General features: G+C 39.2%; 2 protein-coding genes across 5 annotated transcripts in view; both read left to right on the forward strand.

The window, feature by feature from the left end:
* The window catches only part of slc44a5a (solute carrier family 44 member 5a), a 60,601-nt gene that overhangs the window by 31,268 nt on the left and 8,383 nt on the right, over positions 1-20,950 (forward strand). Inside the window, exons 3-7 of the mRNA XM_026946110.3 lie at positions 3,093-3,166; positions 6,490-6,574; positions 19,465-19,549; positions 19,645-19,773; positions 20,589-20,649. Of these exons, the coding sequence (XP_026801911.3) occupies positions 3,093-3,166; positions 6,490-6,574; positions 19,465-19,549; positions 19,645-19,773; positions 20,589-20,649 (434 nt within the window). The remainder of the gene's footprint in view (positions 1-3,092; positions 3,167-6,489; positions 6,575-19,464; positions 19,550-19,644; positions 19,774-20,588; positions 20,650-20,950) is intronic.
* On the forward strand, positions 8,210-19,373 carry LOC117598985 (uncharacterized). 4 transcript variants are annotated; one of them, XM_053227526.1, is made up of 17 exons: positions 8,593-8,667; positions 9,474-9,548; positions 9,689-9,824; positions 9,976-10,138; positions 10,264-10,456; positions 10,595-10,696; positions 10,810-10,881; positions 11,021-11,113; positions 11,868-11,960; positions 12,657-12,749; positions 12,885-12,956; positions 13,540-13,645; positions 13,889-13,959; positions 14,042-16,241; positions 16,432-16,527; positions 16,633-16,680; positions 17,592-19,371. In XM_053227526.1, the coding sequence occupies exons 2-17, from the start codon at positions 9,537-9,539 to the stop codon at positions 17,861-17,863; spliced, it is 3,822 nt and encodes a 1,273-aa protein (XP_053083501.1). In that variant the 5' UTR covers positions 8,593-8,667; positions 9,474-9,536; the 3' UTR covers positions 17,864-19,371. The 4 variants fall into 4 exon arrangements, with proteins under 4 accessions (XP_053083499.1, XP_053083500.1, XP_053083498.1 ...); XM_053227524.1 differs by lacking the exon at positions 9,474-9,548 and having other exon boundaries at positions 8,210-8,667; positions 17,595-19,373; XM_053227525.1 differs by having other exon boundaries at positions 8,210-9,548; positions 17,592-19,372.

Below are 20,950 nucleotides of genomic sequence, written 5' to 3' on the forward strand. Positions count from 1 at the left end.
AATAATAATAATAGAATAAAGAAATAAAATGCAATAAAAAATAGCAAAAAGTGCAGAAGCAGAAGGTAGAGAGAGTAAAATTGTAATTCTAAAAATAATGGATAACTGTATTAATAAATGATAATAAATATGAATTATTTATTTACAAAATAATAAAATAGCCATAAATTAAGATATAAGATAAACGGTAATAACAAATTCAGTAAAGCAGGAAATTGTAGCTCAGAAAAATATCATTATAATACACACTCATTATTCGGAAAAAAAAAGTGTAGTACCAAAGCTGTTCTTACAGAATTTTATCCAATTTCTCAATGCTGTGAGAAGTATTTTTACACCACTGGATCTAAAACCAGTCCTCAAGCTCTCACAAAAATATCCACAAATATCCAAAGTCCACACCTTTGCTCTGTATCTGTGTTTGAGTCGTGAGAGAGCAAAATAAAAAATCTCATAAAATGGCTCCTCAGGGAGAATCCTGCGGACTCGTTTGAGAACCTCTGACTTACAGTTTGAGTTTGTCGTATCTGAGCGCCAGCAGAGCCACACAGCTCCCTGTTGCTCTAGGCGGGTTAGTGGATTCCACTCGCTGGCTGCCCTTTCTTCACCACAGTTCATCTTCAAGCGTATTAACAGATTTTAGCGTTTTGTCCATGTGCATCACGGCGTTCCGGAGATACAGGGCTCCAGATTGGGGCACATGTTCCCTGAGCTGATGACAAATCTCTTTGAGGATAAATTAAAATTATTCATACGTTATATTCAGCTTTATTTGAATTTGGAACAATTCATGCTTCTACAAAACTATGTTGCAGAAACGCTTACAGGCCACACAGCTGCCCTTAGACTTCCAGTGCAAGTGAGTTTGTAAACCCAGTAATCAGGGTTTTACTCAGTACAGAGAACCGAGTAGAAATTCTTGTCCATACACTGAAGATGAAAAAAAGTTTAACTTTGCTCCTAGCTGTGAGTGTGAGCTGCTGTGTAGCAGAAGAGCGAGAGATCAGAGGAAGCTCCTCAGCCTTTCCTTTTCTCCAGAGACAGCAGGCAGGGTTTTGATGGGTTCATGAGGACAACAGCATATGTCCCTCTCTCTCTCTCTCTCTCTCTCTCTCTCTCCTTTTCTCTCTCTCTGTCTTTGTCTCTCTCTCTGTCTTTGTCTCTCTCTCGGGCTCACTCTTCCTCTCTCTCTGTCTCTCTCTCTCTCTCTCTCTCTCTCTCTCTCTCTCTCTCTCCTTCTCCTTCTCTCTTTCCCTCTGTCTCACTCCCTCTCTCTCTCTCTCTCTTTCTTTCTTCTGCCCTTGTCAACAATCTGCGTCTGTGACTCGGTCCCTGGAGTTTCCTCAGAAGCGCTCGATGTGACCTGCTGTTTTGCTGTTATGAGCTCGCAGCCTTGATCGGCGCTTCAAAGCTTTATTGAGCACTCGCTCACTTTCTCTCTCTGTATGTTAGACTTCATTAAATTGAAATCCAGTTAAATTCAAACTTTCACTTCCCCCAGACTTCATACTAATTGCATGTGAGATCAGCTTCGAGTGTTAGAGTCGGGTCCTGGAGGACATCATCAGTGTTGAGTTCTGAACTAAAGGAAAATTTCACAGTGTTTCGAAATGTCTGAATAATTTATCCAGTCAGAGGTAGCAAATTCACTTTGATTGTTTGGATGAAAAAAAATTTGTGAAAATGTTAAAGGTGTGATTGCATAATATTCACTCCTGTTGCTGTGAAAGTTAAATTAGTTCTTGGTGCCATAAAAAGTCACAGAATTAGTTGAATGGAGTCTAATTTAAAGTGTCACATGATCTCAATATTTAATACACCTGCTCCCCTACAAATCCTGTTTGGAGTTCGACAAAAGACATTTGGTGGAAACTCAACACCCCGAGAACACCCTCCGAAGCATGGTGGTGGTAGCGTCATTTTAAATGTTACGCTTGGACTCTCTTCTTGGTAATTTTTGGTTCCTATGGTTGCCGCTGTGGGTTTTTAGAAATAAATTATATTATTTATATGTTTTTTAGATATATATAATTAGAAATCAATGGACAAAGTGTTGGCTATGTGTTATAGGCTTGGAATTTATGGGGCGTAAGCGACATTTTAGGTTTAAAAAAAAAACAGTTATAGATATCAGATTAAAGCTCTTATTAGGATTCTGTTTCATAATAGGTTCTGGTGCCAAAAAATCAAAAAAATTATCAGAAGACAAAAGTACTGTCAAATAAAAGATTCTTTAGCGTCTTGTGTGAAGATTGTCAAATGTTTCTTACACCCTACTACCTCAGAGCGTTGTTCTCAGCTGTTTTTATTATTTAACAGTTATATTTTATTTCCTAATAACTACATGAAATGAAAATAGCAAATGTTATTTTTTTATTTCTAGCTAATACAGCTAACCTAACATAATATGCCACTATTATATCATTTCACTTCTCTAAGGCTGTTATCTTCCTCCGTTTTTTTGTCACATTCAATAAAATTCCATTTTCATGATATATGCATAATATTCAAATATGAGCTGAAGCCATTAATTATAATCACCAAAGAAAGATGAATATTTTCCCTAGCTATGGTGTAAAGAACGGTAATAAACACCATTATGAATGTTTGGCAGGGTGCCTCAGGGATTCCTTGCTTTGCAATTATATAAACTAGTATTTTGCAATTTCATTTATAGTTTACCTTTTTATTTCCATTTAGCCTGCTTACTGTGATAAAAGGACGCAGTTTGAAGCGGAATACTGCAGGGGTTAAGCGATGCTACATCACCACATGATAAGATCGTGGTAGATTAGCAGCTTGTGTCACAGCATGTCATATGTAGTTTGTCTCATTGGCTTTAAAAGTTTAATGGGTGAAACTTTGTTTGTTTACCTTCAAGACATCGAAACAGAGCGTCAGCTCAAAACAATGTTATAGTTTTGCTAATCACGCTAACTACAACGATGCAACAGATGGCTGTTCTATACGTATTCCACGTCTTCCACTGAACCACCATGACTTAAGAGCTGTCTCTTTCTGGTGTTCCTGAGGGATTGTACGTGATGAAGATCTTCCCTCAGTCTTCCTCACTCCTCTTTTCTGTGTTGCAGAAGCTGCACGGATGTGCTGTGCTGTGTGCTCTTCGTCATCGTCATCCTCGGCTACGTCGCGCTCGGCACTGTGGGTAAGAGGCTGCTTTTGTCCACTTTCCGTCAGGTCTGAAGTCATAAACTCGTCTTTCCGTGGGGAAATAAACTCATCTTCTGGTTTGCCATGCAGTCGGAATCATAACGCCATGTTTACAAGCAAACATCAAACCCCAATCTGATGCTACATTTTCCCGAATAAATTAAAGAATCTTATTAGCTCAGTGAAAACACTCACAGTTTTTCAATTATTTTTTTCATTTCTGGGTGATGAGACTTGCATTATGCACTAGCTATATTAATATCATAATCAAATCCAGGACAAAACTAAGGAATAAAGATGTTTTGGCTGAAAGACTTGGAGATCATAGGAGTCTCTCGGCAGTTTTGGAGGACAGCTTACCTTACCTCGAGCTCTGAGCACTAGTCTGCTACGCAGATATCTGTTTATTTTTTAGTTTTGTATTGGATTTGCATACAGGTACTGAAAGTATATTCACCCAAAATCTTTCGTGTAGTTGTGCTAATGTGGTTTATGGCACAGTGGGATTTACCGTAATCTACGAACATGATCAAAACTTCACAGTGTAGCTGAACTCTATCAGGTGGCTATATTGGACAACTGAATTAACATTTTCTCTTAGAAACAATTTAGTATCGTTCTGCTCTTTAGGCTCCGCCTCCGAACATTTTCACGTTATTGTAGCAAAAAGTTGAAATTACCGTTCCAGGGTGTAAACATGGACGACCGCTGCAATGCCCTAAATTAAAATTATTTAAAAACTTGCCTTAACAAAGTCTTTTGAAGAAGTGTGAAGGTGTGGACAGATTATTTTGGGTGACTTTCATTACTTGTTAGCTCCATTAGCCTTGTAGTTCTAGCGCAGCGTTCAAACACCAGAAGTGTTCTGGCTTGTCAACTCCATTTGAGGTACAATGGGAGAGTTCTGTTTTGTTTTGTTTTGACTTTTGCTTTAAGGTTATAACATTCATTGCTGTAGTAGACATCTTAACTCCCAGCTTGTTACCTTTTGCTCGGGATTTTGTGAATAAAAGATAAATCATTGCAAAGTAGTGTGTTATTTGAGCCTTAGATATAAAGATAAAAGAGAACTGAGATAAAGAGAGAGAGGGGGCGAGAGAGTGTGTTTCTGCTTTCTGTCTGAAATATGAATATTTCATATTGTTCAACCCCATTAGGATGTTCTAGTTGTTCTCAGTGGGTAATGCTAACACTACCTCCAGTAATCAGCCGTTTTGTGAGTTATTTGATGAGGTTTGAGGTCAGTGGGTTGGAGAGGTCCAGGCACGACACTGGAGGCTCTGTATTAATGAATGAAAAATGACAGAGTCCCTGGTTTGATCCTGGGTTCTCCGTGTCCCCGTGGGTTCTCCGGTTTCTCCACCCACCACAGCCTGAAGAGATGAAAGGAGAAGATTGGAGAAGATAGGAGTCTGTCATCAGGTTTGGAGGACCCCAGGTTACCTGGAGCTCAGCTACAAGCTCTTACACAGATATCTCCAAAGTGCACATGAGATCCAACAAGGTGAGAAGATAAAAGGGAACTATGACTGTATGACAGCAGGATTCATTAGACATGAATAACTTTGTTGAAGGTCTTAGCATGTGTTCAAACAAAGTGCGCAAAGTATCCAGGAGATTCTCCCCCTCTCGCCCCTGGTGATTAGGAGAGATGAACTGAAACCAACTTTCCCGCAGTCCTAACCTTGTGTGTAGCCAAACCCGTGAATGACCTCCAAGCTGTGATGAAAACAGAAGCTTCAGGATCAGGATAGGTTTCATATTTACAGTCATTTGGAAAGCGCATGAAGGCATTGCTTGTCTTTGTCTTGGGATTGTCAGGACATCTTTTTCTTTATCTTTTTACTGAAATAACAAGCGTTAAATTTCCACGAGGAGGCTATTTTGATGTCCTGCACATCATTGTTTGTGTCAGTCAGTCAAATTGCCTGGGAGCTTGGAGTGCGTAAGCCTCGGATTTGAAATCTCATTAGAATTACGCTGTAAAGCTGGTACCGAATAGCAGAGAAGAAGTTTAATACACAGGGTGAGAAAAATGCCTGTGAGAAATGAGATCATCTCCGTGACATGGCTTTTTAACGAAAGCCATTACATCTCCGTGTCATCCGTGTCATCCGTGTCATTGAGCATAGCCACGCTTCCACCTGCAGCCTTTTTAGTCCCCTTCAAAGTCAAGTGCACTTGTGAATCTGAAACAGGGATTCATGCGTCGTTTTTGCGCCCATGAGCCCTGGAGCTGTAGAGCTTTTTTTAAAAAAAGAATTTCATCTAAAATGAGGGAACAATAACAGAGATGATATGTGTCCCTCTCTGGCAGCCAAGAATGATGTCACCATCCTGTGTACACACACACACACACACACACACACACACACACACGTGCATACAGATGCACACCACTTTAATCCTCTCAAAAAGATGAATTCAGCAATGACATCATCTTCCAGACACACTGTCTCGTGCCCACATCAGTGATGCTGATAGAAATGAGTGGAAACAAAGAAAACAGTCCGTGTTCCATGATCACAGAGTCGCTCCTTCTAAATAAAATTACACCTCATTTTCTAAAAATATTAATAATAATAAATGATTTAAAAAAAAAAACTGAAGTTTATACTAGTAACTGAATATTATTATTGAAAAATACCTGAAGTGTGTTAATTTATTCACTTTACACTTAAGGTCTGAAATATTACAGAACATTTGTCCAAAATGATAGAAAATGTATATTTACATTTTTTTTTACGTTATTAGACCTTTTAGACCTTTTAATGCGTAGAAAGATTGACAGAAATGCTGCTTCTGTCACCGTCGGCCATGTTGGCGTGAGAGGAAAAACACTTAACTGGAGTGCTTCGGAGTTGATTTTACTAAAATATTTTACATCTAAAATATTTCTAATTAACACTCGATGTCGGACTAGTGTGGAAGCTGTACATGTAAGGGTTAAAATCACTCAGTAATGTAGGAGTGTAACAGGAAATGTGTCTGAGTTTAAATCAGATAGATTAGATCAATTTAGAGAGACTAAGAAGCGTTGCTTGTTTGTATGTAGTGACTTTATTAATTAAGTGTGAGTGCAGAAGAGAAATCAATAGTTCCTCCAAGTTGCATTGATTGTGTGTGTGTGTGTGTGTGTGTGTGTGCGCGTGTGTGTGTGTGTGTGTGTGGTTGCGTTACAGTCTCACTTCCTGTCCTGCTTTACAGAGAGCTCGTTCCTTCCTCATAAATTTTAATACGAGGGATTTAAGGCTTAGTGGATATGAAGGAATGGAGCTGAAGAGCTAAGCTGTGTGTGTGTGTGTCTCGTTTCTCTAGCTTGGATACATGGAGACCCCAGGAAAGTGATCCATCCTACTGACAGCTCAGGAGACTTCTGTGGACAAAAAGGCACAGCCAATGCGTGAGTACCTGCAACTCCTCCAGCCAATCAGAACCGCGTATCGCATTAAGTGTAGGCGGAGCCAATGTATGTACAAAATAATCTGATTAACTGCAAAAAAGTCACCGAGTTACATGCATTTAAGTAAGGATTCAAATGGAAGTACATGAATGAGTCAATAAGAACACTGAAATAGTAGCTTGGGGGTGTGCTGTTATAGGAAAATAATCAACAACAAGGTGGTGGTGATTACTTTCCTACACCAGCACGTCCTGAAGTGTTTTATTCCTCTTATACTACAGAGATTCGCCATCACTTACAATTTTTATTTATTAAAGAATGATGACATACTTTTTATCCATTTATAGTTATGTCAAGTTAAGTTAGTCCATGAAGCAAGTTAGTTCCTGTTCTCGCTTACAGCCTCTCTTCTCAAGTTAATAAGACAAAAAAACGCAGCTTGTCGTGTTACAGAGAAACTGAAAACTTACTAACTGATACAAAGCGCTGACACTGGAGACTCCTTCCAGAAGTGTTCAGTAGACATCTCCTTACAGAAAACTTGGTATTATTCACATTTTTTAATTATCAGTCTTAGATCTTCCAGAGCATCCGCCGTATACGTCCCTGTGTAGGTTGTTACTATAGAAACCATCTATTTTATTTCTCACCCCTACTCATCTAGAGTTAGGGTTAGGTTTAGGGTGAGGGTGAGGGTTAGGGCTAGGGTTAGGTTTAGAGTTAGGGTTAGGGCTAGGTTTAGGTTTAGGGTTAGGGTTAGGGTTATGGTTAGGGCTAGGGCTAGGTTTAGAGTTAGGTTTAGAGTTAGGTTTAGGGTTAGGGTTAGGGCTAGGGTTAGGGCTAGGTTTAGGGTTAGGGTTAAACGAGGCAGAGGAGTCACGTGTAGGATGCAGGACTGGATTTGGGACGCAGCACGTTGATTTTGTTGGAGTTCTTGTGTTTGGTGCTGAGGTGCGTTCAGCAGGATGTGAGCTTGGCGTGAATGAAAAGCAGTTCGTTAGTGGAGCTGGGGAACGGTGATAAGGGTGTTTGTTATGCGCGGTCATGGTGCGAGAGGTGTGTTTACTGCTCGGGAGTTTATAATTGGAACGTGTGTTATGCTCAGAGAATTAAAGGCGAGGGAGCTTGAAGACTGACCTGCGATTAATTCAGGCTTTATTCTGTCTATATAACGCATCTTTAACAACATTTCACATCTGGACGTGAGAGCAAATTCTCATGAATGTTATGAGTTCATCAGTGAGTCATCATTTTTATTAATGACAGAGGATAAAGTCAATTGATTCCAGGGAATGGAAAGAGATAAAGATTTGATATTAAATGGATATGACATAATTGCACAGTACAGTAATAATAATATTAAAAATATTAGTCATGCTGTTAGTAATAAAGCGTTATTAGTAGTAATAATGCTAGCTGTATCTTCCATATTGGGAAGATTTCCTGTCCAGACATTGGTTAATTTTTTGTTTTATTTTTATTATTAAACTGTAGAAATGAGTGGGAATGTATAATTATAGACTAACATTTCATACATTCATACATTTTATAATAATAATAGCAACATCCTCGTCAGTTGGAAGCAGTGATTTCAATCTGGAAACTCTTTTCACACACAGAAGACTGAGTGTGTGTGTGTGTGTGTGTGTGTGTGTGCGTTGGTTTTTGTGGCTTATGAGGACTTTTGACCTGTTTACGTACCGACACTACGGGGACATTTGGAATTATGAGGACAGGGACAGTGTCCCCATAATTCCTCTAATATATCTATATATATCTAAGTAAGAGAAGCTAAAATTCAAAGTTTCGGTCGAAGTCCACTTACACCACATACCCCTGAAACTGACTTTACACAGTGTTAACTCGGAATTTAATATAGCGCCCCCTTTAGTCTGGTCTTGGTATTGCACCAACTTACACACTTACACAAAATTTGAGCCTTCTGATTGGCTACCGCTGACTCGCCTAATTCGCGCTCTGATTGGCTGCGGCCGATGTCATTCATGTCACGTGTCTCGGTTTGTGGGCGGAGTTTCTCTATGTGCAGCGCGTCATCATGCGGAACTCATAATACGTCAATCTTTAAAAAACAGGTATGAGAATTAACTTTATACACTTTATTAAATGTACTTTATATGATTATATTGCAAAATGCACGTTTACTTTAGTTTATACATATTCAGATTAAAAAATAAAAGATTATGCTCATGAGAATGGGGTACATGTTTAGTCTAATGAGTATATCTTAAAAATCCTGCTAGTTACCATAATAATCACAGAATTCTCTACTTTAAAAACTTGGCAAATGTATTTTTAATGAATGAGTTTAAGTGTAGGTTATGGTTTATGTGAATTTGGTTTAATTAATATAAACGGGAAATATCGGTAAATTAGCATGGTAGCGTTGCTAATGATATTTAATGCTAATGTGCGACATCGCTGATCTTTAAATCATCTCTTCCGGAACACAGTGCGGGTGTATGGTTTGTAGCTCAAATGGTTTCGAGTGGCCTGCGTTAGCTGAACACAAGCAACAACCGGTAAACAACAAACAGCATGGAGACTGGAGAAGTGTTTATTTCGGTGTTATTTTATTAATCCCGGAGCGAACTCTATTAACTGTTAGTTGGCTGCAGTTGCTTAGTTTGGCTGCATCACTTCCTGTTAGCTCGCGCCGCTGTAGTGCGTGTCGGGGGCGCGCGTCGGGGGCGCGCGATTTAACACTAACATTTTATCATGCTGCAGCTGCGGGTTTTACTCTCTCTGACCCCTGACAGTCTCTACACGCCTCGTAAATAAGCTAGTTCGCACCTTTAAATAACTATATATATTTATTATATATATTTATTATATATTTATATATAGTATATAAATGAGAGTGGTGTGGTTTGTTTATCAGCTGTGTGTGCTGGTGCTGCGGTGACGTCACAGCAGAGTAACAGCACATCCCTCAGCATCACTGATGGAGCCCTCGGTAGGCTCACAGGAAATTTACATTGCTTTACATTTATATAACAATAACCTATATACAGACCAAAGTGTTTTAAGGCTTCAAACTTAAGTATAAACTAAATGAACTAAAGTACTAAGGATGAGTTGTGCGTGGACACACAGCGCCCGGTGTACAGACTGTGTGAGATGAAGCTGAGGAGGAGGAGGAGAGACAATCCCAAACAGGAGGCTGAATATTTCACATCTGCTGCCAAAGACAAGGAGGGATTTGATGTGAAATATATAAATTCATTTATAGGTAAGTCTTAATATGTCATTCTTTGTTAGTTTTTTTTGTTTAAAAAATTATTATTCTTATTTAGGAGCATCAGGATGTTAGAGAACACTGCAGATGTGCTGCTCAGTTTGAATAAACACTGGACTAACAGGTGTTGTGCTTTCTCATACAGGACGTGGAGTATTCAGTTGTGTTCATTTTGATAAGGGAGATTTTCTTTTGGAGTACAGAGGACAACTCATAAACAAAGCTGAATGTGAACGACGACAGAAGTTGTATCACGATGCCATGAAAGTATTCATGTATGAATTCCGTTTCAATGGAAGACTCTTATGGTATGTATAACATTGCATTGTTCTTCATATAATGTTTTCTGTAAGATCATGCTAATGCATAAAGTTTTGAAAAGGTCTTCTGTGCAGCCACAAGATGTTATGTGTTGTCTTATATCATGCTTCAGTGTCGATGCTTCCAGAGAAGATGGTTCCCTTGGGAGACTTGTCAATGATGACCACATCAGCCCAAACAGCAAAATGAAAATAATCACTGTAGAGGGAAAGCCTCATCTGTGTTTATTTGCGACTAGGAGCATCGACCCTGGAGAAGAAATCACATACGACTATGGCAATTCTGAGTTGCCTTGGAGAAATAAGGTATTGAAGATTGAACTATTCAGTGTTATTGGGCCACGCTTAAACATGCCGGTACAAACATAACTTACAAATCATTACATGCTACAATCATCTAATTATATTCCCAATATTTTACACTGTCATAACAAATCTTCACAGATTGTAGCTGAAGAACACCAACTGCCACCAGAGGAAAACAGCACTATGGCATTGAGTGAGGCCAGGAGGGTGAAAGACAATCAGTCTCTGTCACAGCACCAGGTATCCTGTAGTCAGTGAAAGAATTGGAAGATGGCTAACATGGTCTGCTGAAACCAAGCAGTGCTCCAGTTTTAATACATGCCTTTCATCTTGCTCTTTAACCTGTTCTGCAGGCTGTTTCTGAGGCAGACCCCTTTACCCCTGTGACCGAAGATACCCAGGCAGCCATCAACCAAACAGAACAGGTCATTTACAGAAATATATAATGAATTAAAACCTGTTGATTCTACATATACAATTCTATACCCAATTTACAAGCTTGAATAATAAGTATTGAAAATTTGGTTTTATTAATAATAAATGTTTTATGATGTCTGTTTTTAGAATATAGCTGGAGCCGTCACTGAGGTTACGTCAGAGCTGACGTCTGTGATGGACAAGTTGGAGACTGATGTTCCGGGTGGAGAGACAGAAAAGGTAAACTATAGAAATCATGTTTTGATTAATGATCCCCCTATCAGCTTGTGTGTGGCACAGCAGTGGTTTATCAGTACACTGGGTATTAAAGGGACCTTGTAGACATGTGATAGTAAATGCACATCAGCAGCTGTGTGTAAAGCATCTGACACAAACCTGGTCTCGAGGGACTTCACTTTGTGAAGCTATATCATGTACACCACATACATTATCTTAAATTGGCATTTAATAGATGTATAGTTACTGACTAGAGTTCATTCCTTTTACTATGTGCAGTGTGTTATATTCTCATCCCTCAGTAGTAGGGGACCATTATAGGAGCAGCACTGAGTATATATGTGGTCTACCGTGAGTACAGCAGTGACACACACGTTACAGTGTGTGGGGTGCAGTTATGAGTTAATCAGCTACAGCACTGTTTTTAGGGGCATCATTATCACTGATGGATGTCCATTATATGGGTATAAATAGTATACCATCTATACAGTGATCTTCCCTACTATACTGTATATACAGTGCACATATGAACACTTCCCAGAGCCCTGACCTAAACCCTATAGAGCATTTGAGAGATGCAGTGATGGAAGACTGCTGATGCGCTACTGTGGATGAACTGAAAATTTGTTGATTGAAACTCGTTGGAAACTTCCAGCACAACTGTTACAGAAAATCGCTGATTCCAAATTCTTCTTGGGAATACTGTGTGTGTAACAAGTGTGAAATGAGAAAAATGTTTTGTGATGTCTGTTTTTAGAATATAGCTGGAGCCGTCACTGAGGTTACATCAGAGCTGACGTCTGTGATGGACAAGTTGGAGACTGATGTTCCAGGAGGAGAGACAGAAAAGGTAAATTGTAGAAATCATCATCTGATTAATTATCTCCCTAATTGTTCTGTGCAGTTTGCGGAGTTTGAGGGAGTTTTTAATCACAGTACACTGTCTGTTTAAAGTCACTGGGACTGGTGCACTGTAATAGTGAAGTGTGTCTGTGAGCTGCTCCTCGCACTGGAAACATTTCTTGAGCACAGAGATAGAAGTGTCTGCAGTTGTAGGCACTATATTAAGAATGTAGTTAGTGTGTGTATGTGATGTGTATGGCTGAGACCTGTTTTATGAGAACACTGTGTCTAATGAGAACCTTTAGGAACTATGCTATAAGGATCCTCTACCAGAGGAATATTAGTGTGTGTCAGTGTGTTTGACTAGTACATGGTATATGAGGACAGTATTGATTTATATGATGACTCTGTGTTCATCAGCTTGTGTGTGACACAGCACTGGTTTATCAGTACACTGGGTATTAATGGGACCTTGTAGACATGTGATAGTAAATGCACATCAGCAGCTGTGTGTAAAGCATCTGACAGAAACATGGTCTCGAGGGACTTCACTTTGTGAAGCTATATCATGTACACCACATACATTATTAGGTATTTATCTGCTTCTTCAGAGTCACTGGGAGTGGTACACTGTAAATGTGTATTGATCTGACTTGGGTGCTGGTTTATCATCATAGAAATCTCTTGTTATTTTTGTTTTTAGAATACAGCTGGAACCATTACTGAGGTTACAACAGTGCTGACGACTATAAAGGACAAGATGGAGTCTGAGGTTCCAAGAAAGGAGACAGAAAAGGTAATTTTGAGATCATCTTCTGATTAATTATGTCCAAAAGGATACCCATTGCCTGCTAATTTCACTAAACTAAACAGAAAATAATCCTAGCCTGGTTAATTTGTAACCTTAACATTTTGTTGTCTAATATTTCAGATTACCATTGTGAAGGAGCAATCTGGGCCTGAGGAAAAAGATACAATAGCACCAAGTGAGAAAACAGAAAAAGTAAGTTTGCTGGATAGACATTATTTCTGGCTTATGAATTTCTATGGAATACATCATCAATAATTTCCTTCATTATTTGTATAATTTATTTCATGTTGCATAATTTCAAATATCTACTGTATGTGTAATGACCAAAGCCGTTCATACAGTATGTCGAATATCACATTAGTGAGCAACATGTTCTGCTATCAAAACCTATATTTATCAGTTATTTTGATCATTTTTGATTTGTTTTAAAAACGTACATTTTGCTTTTTTGTCACCATTGCCTCATACTTAAACACATCCAGAATTAAAATGAAGACGTGTGAAAGAGAATGCTGATGCAGTATCTAGAATATCCAGATACAGTTTTAATATTTTGTCACCTCAGCTTTTGTTATATAAAGTCAAGACTAAAACCTCTAACAGGCATGCTCTTTTTGTCTGTATTTGTATTTGAGTTGTGAAAATGCCCAAAGTGCACATCATCTAACATCAAATAAATGGATTTTGCTTTCCATGTTATTCCTCCACTAGAGTTACTTTTAGACAAATATTTTTGGTTGTGATGTCAAATGAGTTTTGTTAATTCTATTCACAGAATTGTAAACATGAAATGGTCCTCGCAACTGTTTCGAGCATGAACAAATGTGCAGCATGTGTTGGACCTGTAGCATCACTCAAATGGATTGGTCTGAGATGCAAAGGTCAGTAATGTACTTTACAGTATTTAAGATGGCAGTTAATTTATAACTGGTATGGTTTGTCCAATTGGCCCATTGTTTCCAGACAGTGGTCCTGGTCTCATAAATTCATAAGGTTTGAAAATTATTAATAAAATTCTAAGCTTCATCTTTTTATATTGAGTTAAGGCAACAGTTGTGGTGTTTTTAGTTTTATTTGTATTGAAATCTTACATTCTTACTTATTTACTTCTCTCTCTTTTGCAGTCTGCAATTGTTTTTGGCACAAGTCCTGCTTTGTAAAACTTAGAAAGAATGAGAGCGAGTCATTATCATGGGTGAGTGCATTTATAATTCATTATATAAATTTTAGTCATTTGCAAGTGCAATTTCTAGTGATCGTTTGTTTTCTGGTACTAGGGAGTAAGTACTGGTGAGGATGAATCACTATCAGATGAAGAATATGTGCCAAAGTCAGAGTCAGACAGTGAATCTGAGAGTTCAGTAGAGTTACAAGGAGAATGCCCCTTGAATATGGAGAAACGAAAGGCTATTTATTCCCAGATTGCCAAGTTGAATCCTGAAGGTGCAAGCAAGGGCAAAGTGTGTGTTAAGGCCAGAGAAGAAGTTGGTTTACTTTATGAGGAGCAGTTGACTGATGTAGATTATGACAGTGAAGCGAGCTATACACAAACCTCAGATAATCTTTCAAGCAAAGTTCAGGGTAAGCAAGTGTCTGAGACCTACAGAACATCAAAAGTTGCAGTTTTAGGCAGTGCATCAGACAGTTTAATGCTGCCAACAACAGTCACTGGAACATCTGCAAGCCAGCAACTGTTGGAAGTAAGAGAGGGAGCTGGTGGAAGTGATTTACTTGGAGATGTTGAGGAATCATTAATGGCAGAGGGCAAGGCTAAAGTGGATGGAGCTGAGGAGTGTCTTCAGTCATCTGTAATTTCTTGTACTGAAAATAAGAAAAACTACTGTTATATTTGTGGGAAACCACAGTCAAAAATCTCTCGTCATCTGAAAACACATATGGCAGAAGGTGAAGTTGCAAAAGCACTGTCAATGCCAAAGAACTCAAAAGAACGTAAAGTATTGCTGCAGAACCTTAGAAACAAGGGCAACTATCAGCATAATTCCGATGTTGTACAGAAAGGAACTGGGATGCTCAAAGTCAAACGAAGACCAACCAGAATTTGCGATTCCAAAGAGTTTGTGCATTGCATGTACTGCAAAGCGATGTTTGTCCGTAAAGACCTATGGCGACATGCAAGAAGATGTTCTTTAAAGCCAGGAGAACTAAATGAACACCACGGTAGGGTCAGGGTTTTGGGTTTGGCAGCCTTGGCAGAGTCTACATTCCCACACCAGATATCGCCTGGGGTTTGGAAGCTTTTAAGTGCAATGAAAGAAGATGACGTTGCCTCTGTAGTACGCAATGACTTCTGCATTCTTCAGCTAGCACAGTCTTTCTTCAATAAACATGGAAATGACTCTACCAAATATGAATATATTCGACAAAAGCTTCGTGAAATTGGAAGATTTTTGTTAACTCTACGCAGCAATTCTCACATACACAGCCTTGAGGAAGCTGTAAAACCTGCCAACTTTCCAAGTGTTGTTCAAGCTGTCAAAACAGTGTCTGGCTATGATGAAGAAATGAACTGCTACCAAACTCCTAGCCTAGCATTAAAACTGGGGCACACCTTACAAAAGGTATGTGCGATCATCCATTGTAGAGCTTTAATGGCAGAGGATGAAGAGCAAATCAAGTCAACTGAAACATTCAAAAAACTGTATACCAGCAAGTGGTCAGAGCTCATCTCCCACAATGCTTTAAACTCACTGAGTGAAGCAAAATTTAACAAGCCATTAACGCTGCCATTTACCCATGATGTTCAGCTGCTTCATAAACACCTGGAAACAATTGCAGATGCATCATCCGAAAACTTGAAGAAGGCACCATCGCCACAAATCTATGCAGAACTTGCTAAAACCACACTTGCAAGAATAATTCTTTTTAATCGAAGACGTGCTGGGGAAGTCTCCAAAATGCAGACAAAAAGCTTCCAAGAAAGAGATAACACGCATCTTCATGAAGATGTTGCAGTGGGCCTTTCTAAATTTGAACAGAAACTTTGCAGCCACTTCAGCAGGGTTGAGATCAGGGGTAAAAGGGGGAGGAAAGTCGCTGTGCTTCTTACACCAAACATGGTGGATGCACTCACACTTTTGGTCAGTAAAAGAAAGGAATGTGGGGTACTGGATTCCAATTCCTTCTTGTTTGCCAGACCCAACTGCCAAAGCCCTTACAGGGGCCAGGACTGCCTGAGACTCTATGCATCTCACTGTGGTGCTCAAAATCCAGAACATCTTAGGTCAACACATTTGCGTAAACATGTGGCCACTCTCTCACAAATTCTTAACCTAAAAAACAATGAATTGGATCAAGTTGCAGACTTCTTGGGACATGACATCCGTGTACATCGTGAATACTACAGGCTCCCAGAAGCAACAACTCAGCTAGCTAAAATATCAAAACTCCTACTGGCCATGGAAAAAGGGGTTCTTCCTGAACTTCAAGGCAAATCACTTGATGACATTGAAATTGAAGGTATGCATCTGCATTTTAGAAGGGGAACAGTTTTAAAGGTCCTGTGGTGTCCTAATGTGTCCTATGTAGAATTAGGCTAATATTAGGCAATCAGATTGGTAAAGACTGTTACTTAATATCATGTTCAAGGAACATAGTCAGGGACTTGTTGAAATATACTGTAGTATTCATTTTTGCTTCTGCTTTTAAGATCATATCAACATTGATGGCAGTGATGGAAGTGAATCTGAGAATGGCACTGAAAGTGAGAATATGGATGTGTCTATGAGTGCACCAGTGCAGATTGGTAGGTTTTTCTAACATATTGATGTGTTACATGCCCAATTGTTTGGGTCGTGATCAGTCCACACTGTTTGTGTATGCTGAATAATGTGGTAATCTCTTCTTATAGCGATGCAGAAGGATCACCCACCAAAAGAAGCCAAAGCTGGATGTTCTGGTTGTATTTTCTAAGTTATATATGTGGTTTTGTTTTAGTCATATAACTCATAATTATCTTTTTTTTAACCTATTTTAATTTGAAACAAAACTCTATGTCATCATATCTCCCAGTCTTTATGGTTGTATGATGTGCATATTTATATACTTGTTTGTTTAGTCTCAAACACAGATGCTTTGCCCATGTCCCATAGAGCACCTGCTGTTTTAATTTTATTGCTGTGCAATAAGCTGGCTATAAGGTTCACAATTTTAAACATCACAATCTAATTGATTCTTTTGATACGTGTTGTATACACCAATCAGACATAACAACCAGTGAAAGGTGAAGTGAATAACATTGATTATTTCTCTACGATGGCGTTTGTCGAGGGTTGGGATATATTAGTATATCAACTAATTTGATTTAGTTTAGTATATCAACAATTGTGATGGCTAGACTACTGGGTAAGAGCATCTCCAACATAGCAGGTCTTGTTCCCAGTATACAGTGGCTAGAACCTACCAAAAGTGGTCCAAGGAAGGAGAACTGGTGAACCAGAGCCAGGGTCATGGACTCCCAAGGTGCATTGATGCTCATGGGGATGGAAGCTTAGCCCTTCTGGCCCTTACAGGACTTAAAGGATCTGCTGTTAACGTCTTGGTGCCAGATACCACAGCACACCTTCAGAGGTCTTGTGGAGTCCATGCCTCAACAGCTCAGAGCTGTTTGGTGGCACAAGAAGAACCTACACAATATTAGGCACCTGGTTTTAATGTTATGGCTGCTTGGTGTATACCCATGTCTATGTTTCATATAACAGCAAGCTTTTTGGATATTTGACCACTAACAAAAGCCCCCAATATCTAGACATCTCAGCATTCAGAGTTTTTTCTGAAACTAATAGGTTTTTTATTTGTTTGTTTGTTTAGCAGTGGTGCAGGACAATACTGTAGCAGAGACTGAACGCACTAGAAAGAGGTCTAGAAAGACGGTACGAACACAGTGGTCTAAACGTGAGGTCATGGCTGTCATGAAACACTTCAAGTCTCATATAACCACAGGAAAACTGGCCACAATGGCAGAGTGTCTGCAGTGCAAGGCTGCTGAGGATCCTGTGCTGGCAGGCCGTACAGCACAAAATATACGAGATTTTGTTCGAAACAGGGGAATAACTTTTAAAAGGAAATCCCAATGTAATTGAAAATCGTGATGGGATGCTACATAAAGGTTCCTCTGAAAGTAACAGAAAGCAAGCTCAGTTAGTCTGTTTTTGCTATATGCTGAAGATGTTTGGGTTTGAGGTCAAAAGATGAATATGAGATGATGGTTTAGAATTTCAGCTTTCATTTCCTGATTTTTATATCTGTGTTACACAGCTTAAAACATGGCACCTTTGGTATAGGCACAAATTCTCTTAAAGTAAATTAAACAACACTTAATATTTGGTTCATATCCCTTGCTTGCAATAACTGTATCAAGCCAGCATACATACATCCCATATACATCGCTCAAAACAAGAGTAGCTGTTCATAGCTACTAATTCTTTAAACAATCAATTTAACAGGATACACCTGGGCAACAAGAAACACCAGTCACATGTTCCAACATACTTCATCACTTGAAAATAAAATGTTTAAAAAATGTAAATATCAGGAAAAAAAGCTAAAATTCTGAGCTATCGTTTTATATTCGTCATTTGATCTTAAACCCAGATGTCTAGGTATAGGAAAAACAATATAATTGAACTTGCTTTTCAGAGGGGACTGTATTTAACAGAGTTAAAAATTATGTTAACAGTTAACAGTTATGTTTTTTAAGTGCTCAGTTGTAGTATCCCTAACCTGAGTTGCTTAATGTTCTGTAATTGTTGTATAGAAGGACTTGTTCTGTTAAGTCACAGATGACCCGGTAAATCACCATGCGGTCATGTTTGTGTTTGTGTTAAGTCGAGTACCAATAAAACATGCCTGTCCTTCTAATACAGTGTAAAGTCTTTTTTTGTGTATTGTTAAACTGATGTCCCGATAAAGCGGTGTGACCTTATAAGTACCAATTCTGTCGGAGGCGGGAGCTTCTCAGACGGTCCTTATATGCAACCATAATGTCAGGTCTTGTGTTTAAGAGTTTAATTTTGCGTAGAAGAAATCTGAAGTGAAATTTGTCTTGCTAAAAAAAAACCAAATTTTTTGATGTTTACGGCATTGCTGTAGCACAAAGGGAAAGGTGGGTCCCCTTAAACCACGTTTCAACTGGTTTGGCCGGCAAAGTCCTCGTAAGACTTAAAAACCAGTATGTGTGTGTGTGTGTGTGTGTGTGTGTGTGTGAATAATACATGACTCTGCTGACACCTTCTGGCAAATTGCACTCAATGTGTTCTTACCTCTTGAAAAAGAAGCACACAAAACACAAAACTGTGATAAGCAAAGAATCAAACAGATAGAGACAGACAGAATGACTGAAAACATTAAAACAATAACTTTAACTTAAAGAGAGACAAGAAAGAGAGGCTGGTGAGGGAACGACTGTTTATAGCTGCTATAACGTAAGTGAGAACAGGAACTCACTTGTTTCCACAGACATTCATAAACATTAAACGTAACTATTAATGGATAAAATGTATGACGTGTTTCTCTTTAATAAATAAAAAAGTGTAAATGTTGGCATATTGTTGTGGACTAAAACAGTTTATTGGAAAATAATCAGCTTTGGGATGGTAACAGTAACTCTGCTTCATGTCAGGTTGCATCACACTGCTGCATCATTGATTATTTGTTTTAGGGCTTAACATTTTTCTCTCTGCAGTAAGAAACCCATCCTGTTCTACTTCAACATCCTGAAATGTGCAAATCCTGCTGTTCTGATAAACCTGCAGTGTCCTACCACTCAGGTTCTACACTTTACATAATCTCCATTCAACTCTACGCTCTTTAACCTCAGCACCACATTCACACCCGCATTTACGTTTCCTATTGACGTTTACAGATGTGTGTTTCGAGGTGCCCGGACCGCTTCGCCACCTACACCGACGTGCAGCTCCAACACCCCTTCAACAGGAGCCACTGGGAATATTACAGACAGTTCTGCAGGCCGGGATTCAACAATCCTAAGAAGGTGATTATTCACAAACACAAGATTCACACGGCCCGTAATGATCTTCATCCCGAGAGCAAGCGAGATTCTGTCAATGTGTTTACCAGCCAATATCGAGCTCCATCTGTTTTCTGCTGCATAAACAACACGGCAGCGATGCAGCACTACACACTTCTGTAATTCTTTTTTTATATATTTTACCTCTTCAAATTTTCATCTTAAAAAGTACATTTGACTATTTTTACTTCTTTATTCGTACTTTTTCAAGTTACGGAGCTGAGAAAAGTGGTTTGAAATCTGTAAGAGATTATTCAGGAAACACAGGAAAACACTGCGAAAAGAAAGTGTTAGATTTAAGAAATGATAGGCCACACCTGCTTCAGTGAGACTGACAGACACAATGGCCACGCCTCCTTCACTATGACTGACAGGAGTAAAGGCCACAGCTCCTTCACTGTAGATAGAAACAATGGCCACGCCTCCTTCACTGAAACAGACAGGCACACAGGCCACACCTCCTTCACTGTAACTGACAGGTACAAAGCCACACCTCCTTCACTGTAACTGACTGATACAAAGCCACACCTCCTTCACTGTAACTGACTGATACAAAGCCACACCTCCTTCACTGTAACTGACTGATACAAAGCCACACCTCCTTCACTGTAACTGACTGATACAAAGCCACACCTCCTTCACTGTAACTGATTAGCCAGGGACTTGGCTAAGTCCCTAGCCAAGGAAGAACTATTTAGTTCCACCCCTTTTTTCCTTAAAAGGCAGCTGTAATGTAATGTAAATTAGACCACTTTCTCTCTCTTTTTCCTCTTCTTCAGCCTGTGGCTCATGTCCTGCGTGATGAAGACTGTCCGTCAGTGATTGTGCCCAGCCGACCATGTAAATACACTTCCTTAATGTGTGTGTGTGTGTGTGTGTGTGTGTGTGTGTTTAGTCTCTAAATATTCATCAGTCCACTGCACTCTGAAAGAGTCTCACTTACGAGTCATTAGTCTGATGTATATGACTAGCTGTCAGGCATAAGGAAGCATCCTGCAACTCTCTGGGGACAGAGAGTCTCACACACACACACACACACACACACACACACACACACACACACACACACAAATCATATCCCCACCATCATAACAACTGAAATAGTTCAATTACAGCAATAATAATAATTCTGGATTCTGAT

This window comes from Pangasianodon hypophthalmus, chromosome 21 (assembly GCF_027358585.1).
Source record: "Pangasianodon hypophthalmus isolate fPanHyp1 chromosome 21, fPanHyp1.pri, whole genome shotgun sequence".
NCBI classification, from domain to species: domain Eukaryota; kingdom Metazoa; phylum Chordata; class Actinopteri; order Siluriformes; family Pangasiidae; genus Pangasianodon; species Pangasianodon hypophthalmus.

Excerpts from the sequence above, each read along its gene's own strand:
- LOC117598985 (XM_053227523.1), top strand. The coding sequence starts at position 8,569 with ATGTCATTCATGTCACGTGTCTCGGTTTGTGGGCGGAGTTTCTCTATG. Across the intron at positions 11,114-11,867 it reads CGGGTGGAGAGACAGAAAAG|AATATAGCTGGAGCCGTCAC; the intron begins GTAAACTATAGA and ends GTCTGTTTTTAG. Across the intron at positions 11,961-12,656 it reads CAGGAGGAGAGACAGAAAAG|AATACAGCTGGAACCATTAC; the intron begins GTAAATTGTAGA and ends TTTTGTTTTTAG.